The sequence below is a fragment of the Drosophila tropicalis genome, unplaced genomic scaffold (genome assembly GCF_018151085.1).
Source record: "Drosophila tropicalis isolate 14030-0801.00 unplaced genomic scaffold, ASM1815108v1 contig_859, whole genome shotgun sequence".
In the NCBI taxonomy this organism is placed as follows: Eukaryota; Metazoa; Arthropoda; class Insecta; order Diptera; family Drosophilidae; genus Drosophila; species Drosophila tropicalis.
Window position 1 is genome coordinate 13,021,817 of NW_027173353.1, and position 18,655 is coordinate 13,040,471.

Here is an 18,655-nt window from a genome sequence, read left to right on the forward strand (position 1 = left end):
CATATAAATTAGAGTGGTTCCGTTTCTGTTTTGTTTCCAATTTCCTATTGTTGCAAGAGATGGCGATGACGTGTTTCTCATACAGTGCTGAAAAGAAGCGACTACTGGCCAAGGAATTATGAGGGAAACTAGACCACCCTTTGCAAAGAAGAAAGGTCCAATGCAATTTATGATTGAAAGTTAATTAACTTTCCCTTTTAAAGATTAATGTTTAAAAGAGAAGAACAAAACTAAACAATTTCACAATTTCTTGAAAGTATCTTGCCAATTATTTTATATTGCAATATATTAAATTAAATTTTAGAATATATTTATAAAATTTTGGATAAGACTTATATGTAACTGTTATTACTAATAAATATATACATACATGTAACCCTTAAAATAACGGAAATAATTTGATCTACTTGTTGCATACGCTGTAGCCTGTTAAGTAGAATAATCAAATTAAAAAAATAATAATAATCATTTGATTCAACAAGTCATTTTATTCCGAGTGTCAAATTCGATCTACTAGGCAAGATAGTATCTTAAAATACTTAACAAAAATGAACATCCTTTGACCGTACAGAAACAATTGATGTATGTAATGATATCATCACGATCCTCAACGGATAGCAGACGTCTTCTCCAATGGATGGTTTAGCATTAAATTCCTCGTTCATGAATAAATTTAAATTATTATCTGATTATAATAAAATTTTGCCAAAAATCAGTTAATGAATGTGTGTATGTAATGATCTGTTTACATATTAGATATGTTGTAACTTACAGCAAGACATACATATCCACATTTCGATAAATTCATGCATATGTTCATAATTTTGATATTTGACTAGTATAAATTAATCCAGACTAATCAGTCAGGAATAGACACTCGCGGAAATAGTTGCCAAAAAAGAGACACTCTCGTTTTAAACATTGACATGTATGTACATACATGTATATAAATGTATGAACATACGATATTTGTGCATGCGTTTATTAAACTGTGCTAAATTATCCTTAATTGGTACACGCTTTTAGACAGGCACTATCTGATTTTTCTACTACCGCTTTTTCTTATGCGTTTTATTTAATTTCCGTCGCCTTAAAATCATGTCATATAATGCATCTAATCCCTCCTGCAATCCTTCTCCAGTTATAGCGCACGCTGGTTGTATGTACCATCCCTTTAGCTGCACAGACTTTGATTCTATTATACTATGAGTCTTCACTGTAAAATGGGAACCGCTATTTGTCGTTGTCAGCGGCGGCGATGACGACGATGTCGATGTCTGTGTACTATGTAGAGGTTTGTCTTTGCCATCGACGTCATGGCAGGAATGTAATGAATGTGATGATACGGTTCCTCCCTCGTCGGGGGCTGGTGACATCTGTGATGAATTTTTACTGGGATCTTTTTCACTCTCCATATAACTTTGGTTTGGTGCATTATAGCCCATTAGGTTCCCTGTTGATGTTGAGCCGGAGCTCACGAGGGGAAGACTTTGCATGTGTGAAATATGCAGCTCATGCAGTCCCAGGAGCTTTTCAAGTTCTTTTGGGCCACAGGCATTTGGAAGATCTTGTTTGTTAGCCAAAATAAGCACTGGCACTCCCTGTAAAGAAACCAATTCATTTTAGAAATTACGTTGAAATAAAGATAAACCCGAGACACTCTTGAGTTAACAGCAAAAAACATTCAATCCCGTATACCTTCAAAATCGCAATTGCGAGAATTTCTACACTAGCAAGTTTTCAATACTGTCTTTTGAAAATAGGCCTCTGTGACTTATTAACAAACAGTACAATGGCCATATTTAATACACAAATTTTAACTACCAATCACATTCAACATTCACACACAAGTTGACACATCTGCGCAAATTTTAGTATAAATGAATTTACAGGTGCACGCACCTGGTTATCTGGACATTTTGCTGTGCGCATTAGTTCCATTTTTGCTTCCTCCATACGCTCCGTATCTACAGAGTCTACAACAAATAAGATGCCGTCAGTGCATCTGCAACGGTTGAAGGAATAGTATGAGTTAAAAAACAAGAGTATTTAACCTGACAATTTTACCTTGTATAACTTCGCCACAATGGCCTTAATTTCTCTTGCCCTCCGACATCCCAAACAAGGAAATGTACACCCTTCGCTTTTCCGAGAGTTCCTTGTACCTATAAACAAATAAAAAGTTTATGAGAAAATTTAATATAAAATTAGTTTAGACAATTAGAAGAGACTGATTAAAAACCATGTTACGCTAATATGAAAACTAGGTCTAGTATAAGTATATCTGTTTATATATTGACTAAGCATTTTCATATATATGTATTTGACTCCTTAAAACTTAATTATTCTATTTTTTCAATATCCTTTTGACTTTTTACAAAATTTCCTTCGATCTAGCTGTTGGTGATCCCATTTCCGACCCCTTTTTCTACCTTTTCACAATTGAATCCAATCGTGGGCACTGTGTTCAGATACTGGTCAAACTTAAGTCTGTAGAGAGCTGTGGTTTTTCCAGCTGAGTCTAATCCCAGCATCACGACGTGCAACGTGCCGACTTGAGACGGAAGAGCATCCAGCAAATTTCCATTCTTGACCATCGTTGCCCCCATTGTACTAAATTTTATTGTTTTTTTCTATTGACCAAAACTACCCATTCCGCGAACTAGATATGGCCATTGTCAATGAACAATTTCATCGATATTTTTATGACATTCTTCTTATCTACACATAAACATTTTACAAATTCCTTTTGACAGTCTGTCTCTACACACTGAAATTCCAATTTTTAGCTTTATTTCCAAAAATAATTATTCATATTCGTTCTGTATTTTCCAGACTTAATTTTTTTGCACAAAATAGCTGATGGCTTGCAAATCCTTTAAAAATATATTATTTCGTATTTACTAGTCCATTGCAAATAAAATATTTTCATATTTCAGAACGTGAAACGGCTAGAATTTTAGCTTTGTAAATACTTTTTGTGTACAAATATGTATATTTCCAGAAGATCTAGTTAATTTAAAATATTTAATGTTTAAAGTGCTACCATTATGGCACATATATGTACATATGTACATACATAATTTCTTTTTAATGATTTCAAATATTTCAGTTGGTTCCAGCAGCGACAGATGTATGTATGTGCAAACGATAAAATCACCGATAAATTAAAAATTTAAATTCTTTCTTAAATTAAAATTAAAATATGTAATGAGGACATTGTGCAAATGTATAATTTTGTACGAAAAATATTTTCAAGTATAGAAATATGTATATATCATAAATTATATGTGATTATAAAAAGTGCCAGAGTCCTATTTCACAATCGACTGCGCCAGTACAAAACAGCGTAAGGCTATCGATAATTTACAATAACGTAAAGCATTACGTCGAGTGCTGACGAGTCATGTTGTAGCTGTGAAAAAAAATCGAGTATACATACATAAAATATCAACATTTTTGATTTCTATTTTTTAAATGAATTAATTTAATAAAACCTAATGCAGTGAAATAAGTGAATGAGGCATTTGACATTAGTATTATGGACAGTAACAAAGTGAAAACGAATTAATTTATGATATGAGCGTATCTACGCTACGCCCAGGTGCTCTGCCTCTGGCTCTGCCTACAAACCTTCGTGTACATGTGTGTGTGTGTGTTAAATAGTGTACATACAGTACAAATAACTTGTTTGATGTACAAACATGGATACAAATTTGACAATTGCACTAAAATCGCTCAGCTTTTAATATAGCTTCAAACCATCAATAAAGGAATATAAATTCGATATGAAAAACGTCCAGCAACTGATATTAAGCTCAGTGGTATGTATTTATGTACATAAATTGCATTTACATACGTATGTATGTATACATTCAATGAAGATGTACGTACATATGTACATCACGTAGGCACAATTGTTTTTCTGAGTGTGCATTGTGTGAGTGTGTGTGCATTTTTCGAAGGTATCGATCGATACAGTGAAACCTCGATATAACGAATCTGAGGGGGATCGCAAAATTATTCGTTATATCTATTGATTCGCTATAGGTACTGAAATGTAAAACCTTAGTCCTTTCAAGGGACTTAACAAAAAATTCGTTATATTGGGTTTTTCGTTATAACGAAGTTCGTTATATCGAGGTTTCACTGTATTTGTTTTCTTCAAGTGAATTCACACATGTGTGTGTGGGTTAGCACATACACATGTACATATACATATGTACGTGCGCATATTTATCTTAAAAAAATACATGTGTATTTGCTTGTTTTAGGAAAATGATTTATCCACAGTTTTTTATTTTATTTTAATTTTTTTGTTTAACATTTTTTCAAGAGTATTGAAGAAATGAGAGCTTCAAAAAGTTTTGTATTCGTGCATATGCCGGCTGACCAATCTACAGAGTTTTCGTCCTTATAGTGCCTTGCTCCTTGAAGCCTAGTTAGACATGCATATATGTACATATGCATAAGTGGACACTTTATTCTAAACGGTTTATCAAACTTTTCCGCTTTATGGTTATGTAATATATGAGTTTCTCTATTTACCAATAGAACAAGAAAGCATAAAAGTTGTAATTTACATTTGTATGCAGCACCTGTTTTTACGTTTGTTTCTAAAAAGTCATAGTTAAGTAAGAGGTACATAGATTGTCGCGATTAAATTATTGTTTGTAAATTGGAATTGTGTATAAACTCCTAGAACCAGGTTAATACTTTAGACTTTTAAAGGCGTTTAGTCACATTCTTAGTTGATCGCTGATTAATACATACATATGTATGTATTTGACAAGCATATAAATTTTTTAAAATAATGGCGATGGTGTTTCAAATGCACATATCTATGTACATATGTATTTCCGCGAGAAGTTGTCGAAAATATAACATTTTGAAGTGATATACATACATACGTAGAGGGATGCGCTAACTTTTCCTTGCTAGTTTTTTTTTTTTGTTTAAACATCATATCTAAACTAATTATGTCGTACGTAATTATGACTAGCTAGTCTATATAAAACTTAAAACAATCATTAGTATGGATGTTTATTAAAATCTTAAGTCAATCTCTTGGAAAACAATGAACTTATTGAAAAAGTGACTACTTTCGATTGATTGGGGACTAAATAATATAGGGACGCAGGGACGGACTTGACCATATAAACTCTTCACTCCTAGCTGATCAAGAATATATTGCACATTTTTGACCAAAATTTTGTGTAACCTTGTTTCAAGAGTATAAAAAACTTATAAAATTAAATATACAATATACAAAAAAAAAAAAAAAAATTGAAAATGTGGTTGGTAGTTATCTCTAAACGGTAGAGGTATTGCTGTTGTTTTCTAAAGCAAATAAATTTGTGATATTTGTTGTCGTCGTTGTTTAGCCTAAATATTTAGCCCACTTAGACATTTTTATAATTGGCGCTAGGACTATATATAGCTCAATTGTACTAGTGTTAGACTATGTAAGTTTACTTTAAATTGGATATGTATGGTTATTAAAGCAGGTAAATTTGTATTAATCAAAGGCAGAGTCACAATCGTTCTTCATACTCGGATTCTAGAACGAATTCTAAGATATTTTACGAAGAAACCATACATACATACATATATCAAAAGTTAATTCCTTTAGAAGTCATGTCCGTCCATCCGTCTGAATCAGCGCACACTCCTCCTAGACCGTAAGAGCTACAGAGCTGAAATTGTATGTAGGGTTGCATATATTGCACAGGTTGTATATCTCAGATTCAGCCGGATCAGCCTATACAAAGTCACGAACAGTGACTTCTCAATAACTTCATTCTTCTCTGATCTATTGTCGTGAAATATAATATCAGTGAGTTTATTACACCAGTAAAGGACTGTGTTGATTCGATCGGATGTTTATATCATATTGCTTCTATAGGAACGATCGAAGGAAAACACTGACTTTTGTCAATAGCATCGTTACTTTTTATGCACGTGTCATAATTTATATTTCTTAGTTTAACAGCTTTTAATGACTAAATTTGATCATTAACGACATTAATGATATGTTGAAAACAGTGACTTTGATGAATAAATTCGTTTTTTGCTATAGCCTTAATATTATAGGCCGTTCTTTGTCAAACACTAAAATTTTTAGATAAAACATATTTCTACTTTGAAATCCATTGGTATAAAAAAAGAGTTGCAAAAAACTGTCAAGGGTATACAAACTTTGACGTGGTCGAAGTTATCTCCGGCCCTCTGGTTTTAAAATACCTTAGAATTCTTCGTACAATCTATTGCAGGAACAAGGGGTTTAGGTAATCTTTGGGCCACAGAAATTCTTGCTTCTATTCTGCATCCAAATTAAGTAATATTAGTTGTGAGTTAATATTGAATTCTACAATAAATGCGACCAACCGTTTGTACATATGTACATACAGTTGCGAACTTAATAATAGCACCACTTGCTGAGGTAATGTGTTCAAAAGATTCCTAGGCTTATATTAAGGTTCTAGGAACATGTGAATACGTTTTTGAACGTAAAATACTTTCTACTAATGGAAGCAGAAAAAAAATTCTATCAAAATCCAACGTTTTCAAAGATTTTTACAAAAAACCTTGATATACTCAAAAAATACCCGAAACTAAAAATAGCACCACTTTTCAAATATTTACTCAAAATTAAAAAATAACAGAAAAAAACAAAATTCATTAACAAGTTATGATCAGATATTAAAAATAGTATTAAATAATAAACTTTATACTTTGTTGCATTGCCCTTATTGGCAATAACCGCAGCACATCGTCCTGGTATTGAGTCAACCAGGTCTTGACAGCATTTGACCGTTATTTTTGCCCAGGACTTCTGGATTACTTCCCAAAACTTCTCAATTTTTGTTGGTAATGAAACAGCAACTGTATTTTAATATCAGACCAAAGATTTTCAATGAGATTTTGGTCTGGTGACTGTCCCAGCCACTCAATTAAATTCAGATAATTCGCTGAGCACCACTTCCTGGCTTTCTTACTGGTGTGCTTTGGGCTGATGTCCTGTTGAAAGGGTCATATTAGCTGTATATTATCCTCAGCGTATAGTGGCAACACCGTCTATAAGATATTTACATGAACTTGCTGATCCATAATCGATTTGTGGACTGATATGTGACCGACACCATAATAAGACTAACAGCCCCATACCAATGACACTGATTCTAGACTCTAGGGTGAATTTGGAGTTGAATTCCAGGTTCTGTGGACGCCAGACGTATGGTCTATAGCCTTTTCTACGATATTTTACAATTTTATTTTCATCAGTCCATTGTACGTTCCTCCAGTTTTGGACAAGCCAATTCTCATGATCTTTGACCAACTTAAGGCGATTGGCATTATGTCTAGCGTTCAAAAGTGGAGGCTTTCTTCGACTGGAATCTTTTGAATTGATCTTCCGGAGGTAGTTGCGAACAATTTGGACCCTAGTTTGGGGCTTGAAGTCCTTTTTAAGATCTGTTACAGCCTTAACAGAATCCTTATTGCTCTCTCGCATTAAGGGACCGACTTCTTGCTGCTTCAGTCTTGGCTTTCGTCTGCGAGTTTAAGGCTTCTGTTTCAAATAGATCGCTATTCGGATCACTCTGTTGGAAGTACCAACCAGTTTTCCATCTTCAAGATCCGATTTTTTCTCCAAAACCTGGTTTTGGATGACGTTTCGCTTTTTTCCCGGGGCAGTGTTTTCCCCGACCCATTATATCTAAAAGTCTCGGATATTTTGTAGTACTGTTGCTTTTAAAATCGACTTTGAACCAGGGACTGTTAAATATGTGTTTTTTGCTATGCAATTCTGCGAAATTTAACGGAATTTTGCAAAATACTGCAAGTGGTGCTATTTTTAGTTTCGGGTATTTTTTGAGTATATCAAGGTTTTTTGTAAAAATCTTTGAAAACGTTGGATTTTGATAGAATTTTTTTTCTGCTTCCATTAGTAGAAAGTATTTTACGTTCAAAAACATATTCACATGTTCCTAGAACCTTAAAATAAGCCTAGGGAATCCTTTGAATACATTACCTCAGCAAGTGGTGCTATTTTTAAGTTCGCAGCTGTATGTAGATAATATCTCTACTTCCTAATTAAGACTATAAGCACTTGGGCTGTTGGGAGTGATAAGTGTAGCAGTAATGCATTTAATGGCCATATGTAATTTCTTCTCTTCTGTATTACCCTGCAAAATCCGCAACTTGTGGTAGATTTGTTTATCTATAGTCCTGTGAAAAGGCTTGAGCCTGGCTAAAAATCCATCGAATGGCTTTAGTCCTGACAATAACTTCTCCAACCAATTATCATAGTTCGATAAAAATTTAAACGGAAACATTTTAAAAAGGATTGAAAACCCGTGCCACCAATATAGTTAGATATGCCGTCAGTAGGTCAAGTTTTTATAGGAAAAATAAAGTGGTTTTCTCAGTTGTCTTTAGGTCAAAGTCTATCACGCAGAGCTTCATACTGAATAGCAAAAAAATATATTTAATTTTATTAATATTTGTTATTGTATTATTGCCTTTTTATAAATATTAAACTATAACTATTGCAACACTCAAAAATATTTAAATTTCTCCACAGCTGATTCCTTGAACTTTAACCCAAGGAGCGTTTTACTTGATAATTAAAAGTGCGCCAAGGGCCATCAATGAAATTCCAAATGAAACATCATCCACTTTAACGCTGCGGAGACGTAATCGCCTACAAGTATTAAATCATTTTATCGAAGGCTAGTTTTTGTTACAATTACGATACTAGTATAATCGCTCGAGTTTGTGCCTTCTCCAGCCACAGTTGCGGGAGAAAGGGAACAAAACCTGCAATAGCCTATTCTACGGCATTACTATAGCTTTTTGGCTCTAATTATGCGTAGACGTCCGCGACATATCTGCTGGGCGTTTCTGCTAATCATTGCGTCTCAATTGATATGTTTCGCGAACTCGCTTTTGGTCGAGGAAACCGATGTGGTAGCTACAAAGCTCCATGACGTGGCTGCAACAGCCAAAGGGAATTCGGACACTAACGCTACTAGTAGTCGGAGCAATGCCATTTCCATTGGCACGATGGAAAAGCTGGAGAGAAGCGTGGGTGCCGTGTTAATAAAGGTTGCTTATGGGACGACATCCACAACCAAACGCAGCATACCCGACAGCAGCTATGCGTTAGCCCTAACAACAGTTGCAACACCTCTTCTGACCACTCAAAGGTAAGATATTAATTGCATTACGGTTAAAGATATAACATGTTAAATTATTTCATTTAACAAAATAAAGCAACAATATGGTCATACCGTATGCATATTGGTATTATAATAACTGTTTTTTCTTTATTCTTTATTGCAAATTCTTTAGGTACCAGTCGTCACATCAGCAACAGAGCAACGGCGGTGGGGCCAGCGGTGGCCGCCACAGAAACTACGAGCTCGACCTGGAAAGAGATCATGCCTTGCCAACGTCGGCGCCCAATGCCGACATTTTAAAGAGTAATAATAATCCGACCTACCCAAATCCGAACCGACATCACTCGCATGACAGGGATCGTCACCGTCACCCAATGCAGTACAGTTCCACACCAATGCCGTCAAGTAGGTTATCAATTCCGTCCTCCTAATGTTAATTTTTGAGTTTTTTCTTCACATTATCATATTTACAGTTCCAAATTTACTAAAGAAGACAAATGGTCAGGCGCCGACAATACCCATGTACCCAGGAGATATTCCTTCATACTCCCCGCCATCGAGATCATTTTTTACTCCGCCGTTGCCGCCAGAGTATCAAAACCCATTTGCCGACAAGCCAACGTTGCGTGGTACAAATAACGAGGGAGGCGGCGGAGGCGGCCTCATGGCCAACACTGGGACCTATATTAACAGACGGCCAATCCCACCACCTAGCCTGATGCCCGGTCATGAGAGGATCCCCTATCGGCCGCCAGATCTCGCAGGGGCAGCGGCCAATGATCCAAATGTCATGGCAAATGTAAGTTATGTGAATGGTGTGGGGGATACCAAGAATCCCATTGTCTCCACCAGCACTCAGGGTGCCGCTTCGGCTTTCGATGCTGATCGCAAGAAGGCGCTTAATACACCTGCGCGCCCATCATCTCCCTACGGAAATGATGACTATGCTAACAGCAGCAGCGAGCAACAGCGAACCCATCTGTCCGGCAAAGATACCGCTAAAGATACGAAGAAACGACAAGAAGTGTTACCAAACATACGCCGCATCCTTGGCTCAAATGGCAAGGGTGACATTCCAGCAGTATTATTGAAGCAGGTTACTCAACGTCCGCTCACTAACTATCACCATCCACCATCATCCCCCATTGTTCTAATCGAGAATGGAACATCCGCTGTGGCGACTGGCTCAGAACGACGGCCGTCTCCAACAGAGCGGGAGAGCGATGATGTAGGAGCACCATCAAGTGCCGCCAGTCCCAATATAAATCAAAGCAAACACACTCCTGGTGGACAAGACGATGTAAACCACGCTGTCGCTGCCTATGGTGGACAGAATATCAGTAGCTATCACCAGTCTACGTCCTCAGTGACAACGCCGGCGGCGGCTGCCGCTATAGGTGATGTGGCGGCCACATCGTATTCGTACGCAACCACTAATCACAACCAGGCCAGGCCCACATCCAGCATGGGAGTGCCAGCCACCGGTTCGGCAGAAACTACAACTTCCGGCACTGGATCCGGTGCATCTGTAGCTGCAGCAGCATCAGCTCACACCACATGGACCTGGGCATGGAACGTGCATATCTATTTGTCTGTGGTACTCTTTACAATTTTATCGGTTTATTCCCTCTACAAACTGCTCACTTACAATAAGTTGACTCATCTATTTGCCCAATCCTACTTCGTTTGCATACATCTCATCCTCATTGTCATTTGCATAATGCGCATTTCCTATCTATGCTTCGATGCCTATAACATTCACGGCACTTTCCACATTTTTGCTGCCGAGTTGCTACTGAATCTGCCAGCCACATTCTTGACAGTGGCCTTTGCCGTGCTAATGCTTTACCTGTTTCTGAAGTCACTGAACCACAAGAACAACCGTTATTCCGCTTTGATACGCCCCCTTACTGTGATCGTAGGTTGTGGTGTGCATATTGTGCTCTGCATTACACTGCATTATGTCGAGTCATATACACTACAGAATCATCATTTATACTACCAGCAGCAACACCAGCATCAATATTTTCGCCGCCAGCAGCAGAGCCAAAGTCAGCCAGGCCAACCCAGTCAGCAATCCGGGCAATCGGCGAGTGTGTCGGGACCACCGCCACCCCCACGAGTACTTACACTTATCTGTCAGATCATCTACATATTTATTTGCTTGATTTTGGGACTTCTCTATCTGTACCTGTACCGCATCTTGAAAAGGATTTTGCGCAGCAAATCGCAAAACTATATACATGGATATCAGAATTTGTCATATGCCATTCACATCACCATTGCCACGGCCCTGCTCTTTGTTCTAATGGCTGCTCTCCAAATCTTCGGGGCAATATGTATTTCATCGGCACGGCCACTGATAAGCCAGGCCACTATAGTCGAAATCGATTGGTTACAGTGGGGCTATCAGTTTTCGCTTCGGTTAATTGAGATTGCCATCATTACGCTGATTTCGTGGGTTACTGGTCTGAAGACCAGTGTTGGCCACAACGCCTCAGGTCATGTGGGAGGAGTTGGACCTGCTGCCAGTAGCGATCTACGCTTGGGCATGGGCTCTTACGGGCAATCAAGCGGCGGCAGTGGCGCGCCAGGATCTGGCAATGGAATACCTAGAGAAAAGCCTGGGGCAGGTGGAGGCCATCATAATTTCTTTCTGCCTTGCACCTCGAGTTCCAGTCAGGAACAGTTCGAGACAGACTATCCTGCTATTTGTAACACCAACACAAATCTTCACACCTACACCATGCGCACTGGGAAGCTAATATATGACGATAGCTATGCCCTTAATCCTTTGGGTCAAACGACTACAGCAGTAACGGCCGGAACTCCAAGCGAATTTCAGCTGCAAGAGCCAATGTATCAACGGCCATATGATACGGGTTCAGGATCAATCAGGAGTGCTGTAAACCACAATATAGCAGATTATGCTTCACAGTCGACCCAATCACAACGGTACCCACATCCCCATCCCCATCATATGCGATTGCATGAACAGGGTGCATACATGAGCACCGATTATATGACAGACGCCACAACCGATCATTACGAGAACCCCAATTTTGATTTGCGTACTAGCGCAACTGGAATGGGTACAGGACCTGGTGCTGGAACTATGCAAAAATTAAACAAGAATCTTCATACGGCCAGCAGCTCGACCGCTTTAAGCAGTGGCGCCTCAGCCTCTGGTTCAGGTTCAGGTTCGGCATCCGGTTCATCGGGAACGTCCCAACAGCAAATGCTTCTATTGCAGAGTGACAGCTGCTACTCTGAGCCCATGCATCAGGAAAATTCAAGCTATGAATTCAACAATTTCGAGCGTCCAACATTCAAGGAAAAGACCCTTAATCAAGGCCCCCTTTCTAATGATGAATGCTGGCCTGGAGATGTTAGACATAAGCTGACTAAGAGCCGTGATAGGAAGCACAACAATAACAACAGTCACACGCGAACACTAGAGCGTGCTGGATTTGACAATCCAGAACGGCGCAGCTCCAACTCGACCAACTCATGTTCCTCCTCTAATGGAGGCGGAGGAGGACGATATGCCAGTTACAATACTTGCGAGCGTGGCTATTTTAATGGAGTCCGCAAAAGTGGCACCCTTAATAGCATTGCCAATGGATCTGGTGCTGGCGGAGGTCCTGGACGCGCCATACCAGTGCCTATATCAGCCTCTGCTGGAGGACAGCGGTTAGTAGGCAATGGAGTTCAAACCTTGGGGATCTCAGATAGAGATAGAGCTCATTACTATCAGAGAGGTGGAGGTGGAGGCCGCAACGTTCGATCCAATGACTTAGCTCTATTTTCCAGAGAATCGGTCAATTGCGTGCCAACTTCACTCAATCATAAACAACAACAGCATCAGCAACAACCATACACTCATGATGCTGAAAATGAAGATGAGGAGGAGCCCAGAACTGATCATGATGATGACGACGAAGATGACGATATGATATCAGGAAGCAATGTAGAGTGCACAAATTTGATAAGCAATGAGAACGGTCCCTGTATCCCAAACGAAGGCAACGGCAATGCTTTGATGGCATCGGTAATTGGCCACAGCCCCCATCCACACTCACAATCGCATCCTCATTCGGCACACCATCACCTGCATGTACAAAATAATACTGCTGCATCCTCGTCAACATCTGCGGCGGCCTCGGTCTCTTCCAACAGTGCTTCGGACAGCATGCTGGTGACCGAGCAAGGTTTCCTGCGCTTCCGCGCACTAGAGGACCCCAACAGTACCCCAACCATTCCGGGTGCGGCTGCCTCATTGTCGTCTGTGCGTCATCAGAGTCGCAATGCGACTATAAACGGCATCGATTGTTAAGAAAAATATGTGTGACACAAAGGGATTTTCAAGTAGATCATCTAAATACAGCTAGTTGAGATCGAATCGAATCGCGGGAACTCAGGGATCTTTCCCAAAATAAATTTCAGCTTCGGTAGAAGAAACCTAAACACTTTTGTACAAGTCCTTCTAATGCCTTCGGTAACCGGCATGCACTACCGGTGATAAATGAAGTTCACAAGTAAAGCAGATCCATTGAAATGTGGTTCATTAATCATTAGAATATCTACTGCAACTAAAATTTGTTATACCACGAGTCCCCGATATGAATCGAATTTCTATATCCGATGCCGATTTATGCCAATAGTAGTTAATTCGCCACTTTCTACTCTCTTCAAACTTGTGATATACATATAACGAATACACAAAATTAATAATACGAAAAAGTAATCTGGCATACTCGAATTTAAGTTTGAATTCGTTAGAACGTATGCATATATTGTATATACATACACATCATACGTACATACATACATACATACATAGATACGCCACAGTATGTGTGTGCATTTATAGCATATTCAAATTATTTATTTCATACAATACCTACACACTTCCATTTGATATTAACTTACCCATTCACCCATATTCAGATTATTGAGAATTTAACTAAATTTACAGCTCTCTTGCAATGAAATAATATTGAATTTGGTCTGGAGAGGAACAATGCTCATGACTTCATTTAGTTAATTACATAGTTGGTCCGCATACATACACAAATGTGCTATATACTAACTGTAGAGAAAGTAGAGCTGAGCAATGGAACGTGCTTGTCTGTATATTTTACTGTAACTGATCCTTAAAGCAAACAGAAAATAGATTTTACTTTTTTAAAATTGCCCTAGGAAATATATAAATCAATGTTGTCAATGTTCTCAGTACCAAATCAAAAATTTGTAAGAGTATCTAAACTACGGCAATGTCGAAGTTCTCAAAATTTAATCCAATGCGTACATATTATTCGTGTAAATAATTTTGCTCAACAATTACTGCCACATACTCTGCTTTCTCCGACTCCCTAATCGTCTGTCATTCTACTCTGGAACTGGGGAACAGAGTAGACCGAAATGCCTTTTATCTATTTTATTTTCGTATTTATCTTAAGATATAAATGTAAATTTGTCGAATTGGTTCGCATTTATTAAGCTCTCGATAGCATTACGATATTTTATATTTTCAACTGTATATAGAGGATGAATTAAGGTTGGACTTGCAATCAAGGGGAATAGCAGATCGCGATTCTCTGTGTTGTAAAACTTATCCCATCATTTACCCGCTTTCATCAGCAATTTTTTTTACGGAGACTCAACCATTTGCCCCATTAATGATTTAGTCCAATTGAGGAATAAATATATATTTATATATATCATAAAAATAATAAAAAGCAAGACAAACATTGTACAATAGGTATTACTTAAAAACACGGATAGATTTAAAAAAAGAAAGAGATCCGCAGTTCCACAGGTGCTCTATCAAGAAATGAAATCATGAAGAAAAAGAGATTTGGGATGGGATCTTCAAATGTGTCCGCCCTTTATGCATAGTTACAAATATATGTATGTATATGTTCTATATATTTGCATCTCGAATGGAGCAATGTACTTAGCGGATATGCAGAAATGCTTCACATAAATTAAAATAATATTAAAAGAAACAAAATACAAAATGATTTCAAACATAAATTAATGGATGAAAGATGAATACATAGTACTGATTAGATAAGGCTTCTGCATTTTTTAACGTTAAATTAAATTTATTAAAATAAACATAACATAAACATATGCTTTTAAGAAAACAATCTAATTATAAAATCTATGAAGAAATATTTCAATTAATAGTATTGATGCGCACTTAACACTACAACAACAAAAACAAAAAACACACCCTTATTGAATAAGATTGTATTTGTATGCTTAATTCCCCTTTGTCGTAATATGTACACATACATATATATGTATATATATGAGAATATATATATATACATATAAATATGTATATATATATATGAGATTACATGTATATCAACAATTACCACAGTAATAAAATGACAAAATATTAACTTGACGTCAGCTTTCTTTTGTGCTTGTAGAAGGAGCCAATTGTTCACCATGCCAAAAATGTTACGGGCTACCATAATTTGGTTCGCTTATGTCCATAAGCGCAGCGTGTATTCTGAAATGTAACCGAGACTCCAGTGCAAAGCCCGAGAATTTTTTCCTAAAAGGAAATGTAAATTAGAAGTAAACTTATGAAATTTAACTTAATTTACACCAGCATATTTTAGCCAACATTATACAACAGCTAATATGGATAATATGGAAGCTATGTATGTCAGAAGCTTTAAAAAGTACTGAGCTAGAAACCCAAACATTTGAAAACTAGTACTTACTTTACATTTTGAAGCATAGCCGCAGCTTTGCTTTTTTCGTGGCAAAGGGCAGCTTCAAAGTGGGCATATGGAATCAAGAATAAGTCCTCCTTAAGTCCTGATCCGCTTTGACCAATGGCTATGCATTCCTCAAGATCCCTTTAATATGCGATATGTAACAATGTCTTAGTTTTTATGTAAATTGGTAGATGTAACTCACTGAAGGGCCAAGGCCGGCATTGCCATTTGACGATAGCAAGATCCTCGCAGCAGCAAACATAACGCACGATTATCCGCACTATAAAGAGAATCGGATTGGGACTGCGGGAGGCTAGCAAGTTCCATGTCAATCATTCGTAAAATATCATCAGCTATGTTACAGTTTCGACTAAAAAATTTGAACAAATTCCATAGGTACATAAGTTCAATCAATGGGAGGACAAGATTGCCGTTTTGGCAGCCATAGCGCTCGGCCCGTTTAATCATGAATTTTTCCATTGGTAAAGATTTGCCAGCTATACGCTGCTTAAATGCAGGTACCTCATGCATCAGAGCGTCGATTGACGGATCTGGCTGCGAGTCGTAACCCGATTTTCTTTTGGCCTTGTCGGCTGTTATCTTTACAGCGGCTAACTGATATGCATAAATCGTTCGGGACCACTTACTCTTTTGCAGCAAGTATGTGGCATAAAGTTCGGCCTCTGACCATTTTCCCAACAAGCTGTTCAACCATAGCAGTTCCCAAAAGCTTAAAAGATGGAATTGGGGCCAAATTTGCTGAGAGCGCAGTGACTTTTGGTACCATAGCTCAGATTCCACTAAATTGCCCTTGATCAGCTCTAGACGACCTTTAAAGAAAAGGAACCACAAACCTTTTGGATATTTAGCTAACTGCGTTGCCAGTATATCATCGCACAGTTGGACGTTTCGGTTTCGATCGCTGATCATAGATGCCACCATCAAGTGATATCCCAAAAGAGTGAGTGAGCAGAGGACTTGTCGTAACCCATTTTCCCGATGTCCTGTAAGAAGCATATTTAACCCAGCAGTCTAGAATGGCAATTAATAAGTAAATGACGGAGTGGTACCGATCAGAAGCCCACCTTATTTGCCGTGAATCCTATAAACTGCAATATTTTCACAATGCGTCCGGGTAGCAATGATATCATCAGATTGAACGTTCCAATGCCCATGTGTACTCCGCTATTAAAATGCATTTTCAGATTTGTCGTTTCCGAGTCATCCTGAGATTCCCAAATGCGGTGCTTCATTATCTGCTCACAGACTCTGGAAAACGAGAATGCATTTCACACAACAGCGGTTCCCAATAACTGGATAAAAACATACCTAAAGCTATTGTAGCACTGCCGCACTTTTAAGCTTCCCCGTATCAAGCTACTCAGATTCTCATCTTCAATGAATGTTAGAAGGGCGTTCATCAAGAGTGCCTCCGCCATACATAGCTCCGCGTGGCATTCCAGGTCAGTGAAGTGATTGAAGTTTTTCTGTGAAGGACTTGAACATTCGAAGGATGTTGCAATGAATCTATATAATTATTATGCGCACCCTTTTGAATGTGTTGCCAATTGATTCAGTTAGGGTGCTGCGTTTGCGAAGCATTTGACACAGTTCCAGACATTTTTTCAGCTCTGTTGAAGCCCGTTCAATGTCCTCAAAGGTGAGAACAGCTTCTAGGAATGCGAATACTGCATTACCCATGGAATGATAAAGACTTTTATGAGCAAATGGATGCAGAAGATTCCGTGCATCCTCAAACTGATTGTTGAAGAAATAGTCAATGGCTCGCTCGGCATCCTGAAGAGAGGTCTTTAAATCCATATCATTTTCGCACGAGAAATTTTGATCTTCTAAATCACAGAATGCATCATAAAACTACGAGAAAGAACTTCAGTTGACAGGATACGGAATAACCCAACAAATTGGTTGCACATACCTCATCTGAATCTGAGTTGTCCGATACATCCAAATTTGCGTCAATTCCAGCCATGTTTGTGTAATCCAATTACTTGCAAATTGCGTTCACGTATTTAATTTTTATAGCTTTTTAACAAGCTTTAAGTTAAAACCGGTAACTAATAAAAAAAAAGGTTAAGGCCAAGGTCAAGGCTCACTTCAATATACATACATATATATGTATACATACATATGTATAATATATACATATATTATATACCCGTGTATAACTTGATACATATGTATGTATGTATGTGATTAACAACAATTCATAAAAATTATAATTTCCAACTAAATAATTGTTAACTTTGATTTTCAGTTTGTTTTAAATGCGCGTATTCCGGCAGAATGTGTTGTTTTGCATTGATCTCTCTTCAATAAAGATACAAAATTATATTTTGCATTATTAACTCACATTAAAAGCTTAATTAACTTAACTTTGGAGCTGTTTGGAAACAAGTGATCTAAATAATAATACAATGTACCTGTATAGGTTGATATTTAAAACCATAAAAATATTGTCCCTAGCACAAATGTTTTTAGCAGATGAGAGATTAAATACAAATTGATTAGTCCTGGTAGTTCTGCATTTGTACTGGAGTAACAGTAGGCACATTCACAAGTCACGATATTCCGTACCTCAGTGGTAAATCCGCACCTGCACCCAATCTACTAGTTTCGGGCATCTGTTGATAAGAAATCAATCGTAAAATTTCGAAATCAAATACGCGAGTTTTCCGGAAACCGTTTTGTGTGTTTGTCAGAGAATGTTTT

The 18,655-nt window shown here is 37.8% G+C and overlaps 3 protein-coding genes across 6 annotated transcripts; 1 reads left to right on the forward strand and 2 right to left on the reverse strand.

The window, feature by feature from the left end:
* Positions 1–468: 468 nt before the first annotated feature.
* On the reverse strand, positions 469–2,681 carry Arl4 (ADP ribosylation factor-like 4). Of its 2 annotated transcripts, XR_011033267.1 has the most exons (5): positions 2,433–2,681; positions 2,068–2,165; positions 1,903–2,005; positions 773–1,601; positions 469–685 (listed from the first exon to the last, which is right to left on the reverse strand). XR_011033267.1 is itself a non-coding variant. In XM_068296744.1 (4 exons), exons 1-4 carry the CDS (start codon positions 2,607–2,609, stop codon positions 1,050–1,052), a joined length of 930 nt encoding a protein of 309 aa, XP_068152845.1. In that variant the 5' UTR covers positions 2,610–2,681; the 3' UTR covers positions 469–1,049. The 2 variants fall into 2 exon arrangements, 1 of the variants encoding a protein (XP_068152845.1); XM_068296744.1 differs by having other exon boundaries at positions 469–1,601.
* A 725-nt stretch (positions 2,682–3,406) lies between these two features.
* LOC137582912 (uncharacterized) lies at positions 3,407–15,598 on the forward strand. Its single transcript, XM_068297689.1, has 4 exons — positions 3,407–3,824; positions 8,585–9,209; positions 9,355–9,587; positions 9,656–15,598. The coding sequence occupies exons 2-4, from the start codon at positions 8,869–8,871 to the stop codon at positions 13,516–13,518; spliced, it is 4,437 nt and encodes a 1,478-aa protein (XP_068153790.1). The 5' UTR covers positions 3,407–3,824; positions 8,585–8,868; the 3' UTR covers positions 13,519–15,598.
* On the reverse strand, positions 14,878–18,655 carry LOC137582914 (tetratricopeptide repeat protein 39B-like). 3 transcript variants are annotated; one of them, XM_068297691.1, is made up of 8 exons: positions 18,521–18,655; positions 17,862–18,000; positions 17,474–17,800; positions 17,255–17,412; positions 17,011–17,194; positions 16,128–16,957; positions 15,929–16,066; positions 14,878–15,756 (listed from the first exon to the last, which is right to left on the reverse strand). In XM_068297691.1, the coding sequence occupies exons 2-8, from the start codon at positions 17,913–17,915 to the stop codon at positions 15,660–15,662; spliced, it is 1,788 nt and encodes a 595-aa protein (XP_068153792.1). In that variant the 5' UTR covers positions 17,916–18,000; positions 18,521–18,655; the 3' UTR covers positions 14,878–15,659. The 3 variants fall into 3 exon arrangements, with proteins under 3 accessions (XP_068153792.1, XP_068153793.1, XP_068153795.1); XM_068297694.1 differs by lacking the exons at positions 14,878–15,756; positions 15,929–16,066 and having other exon boundaries at positions 16,790–16,929; XM_068297692.1 differs by lacking the exons at positions 17,255–17,412; positions 17,474–17,800; positions 17,862–18,000; positions 18,521–18,655 and having other exon boundaries at positions 16,128–16,929; positions 17,011–17,152.

Excerpts from the sequence above, each read along its gene's own strand:
- Arl4 (XM_068296744.1), bottom strand. The coding sequence starts at position 2,609 with ATGGGGGCAACGATGGTCAAGAATGGAAATTTGCTGGATGCTCTTCCG. Across the intron at positions 2,006-2,067 it reads TTGTGGCGAAGTTATACAAG|ATGCACTGACGGCATCTTAT; the intron begins GTAAAATTGTCA and ends CAACCGTTGCAG. Across the intron at positions 1,602-1,902 it reads CAAAATGTCCAGATAACCAG|GGAGTGCCAGTGCTTATTTT; the intron begins GTGCGTGCACCT and ends GTTTCTTTACAG.
- LOC137582912 (XM_068297689.1), top strand. The coding sequence starts at position 8,869 with ATGCGTAGACGTCCGCGACATATCTGCTGGGCGTTTCTGCTAATCATT. Across the intron at positions 9,210-9,354 it reads CCTCTTCTGACCACTCAAAG|GTACCAGTCGTCACATCAGC; the intron begins GTAAGATATTAA and ends CAAATTCTTTAG. Across the intron at positions 9,588-9,655 it reads TTCCACACCAATGCCGTCAA|TTCCAAATTTACTAAAGAAG; the intron begins GTAGGTTATCAA and ends TCATATTTACAG.
- LOC137582914 (XM_068297691.1), bottom strand. The coding sequence starts at position 17,915 with ATGGCTGGAATTGACGCAAATTTGGATGTATCGGACAACTCAGATTCA. Across the intron at positions 16,958-17,010 it reads TAGGATTCACGGCAAATAAG|ACTGCTGGGTTAAATATGCT; the intron begins GTGGGCTTCTGA and ends TTGCCATTCTAG. Across the intron at positions 15,757-15,928 it reads GCTATGCTTCAAAATGTAAA|GAAAAAATTCTCGGGCTTTG; the intron begins GTAAGTACTAGT and ends ATTTCCTTTTAG.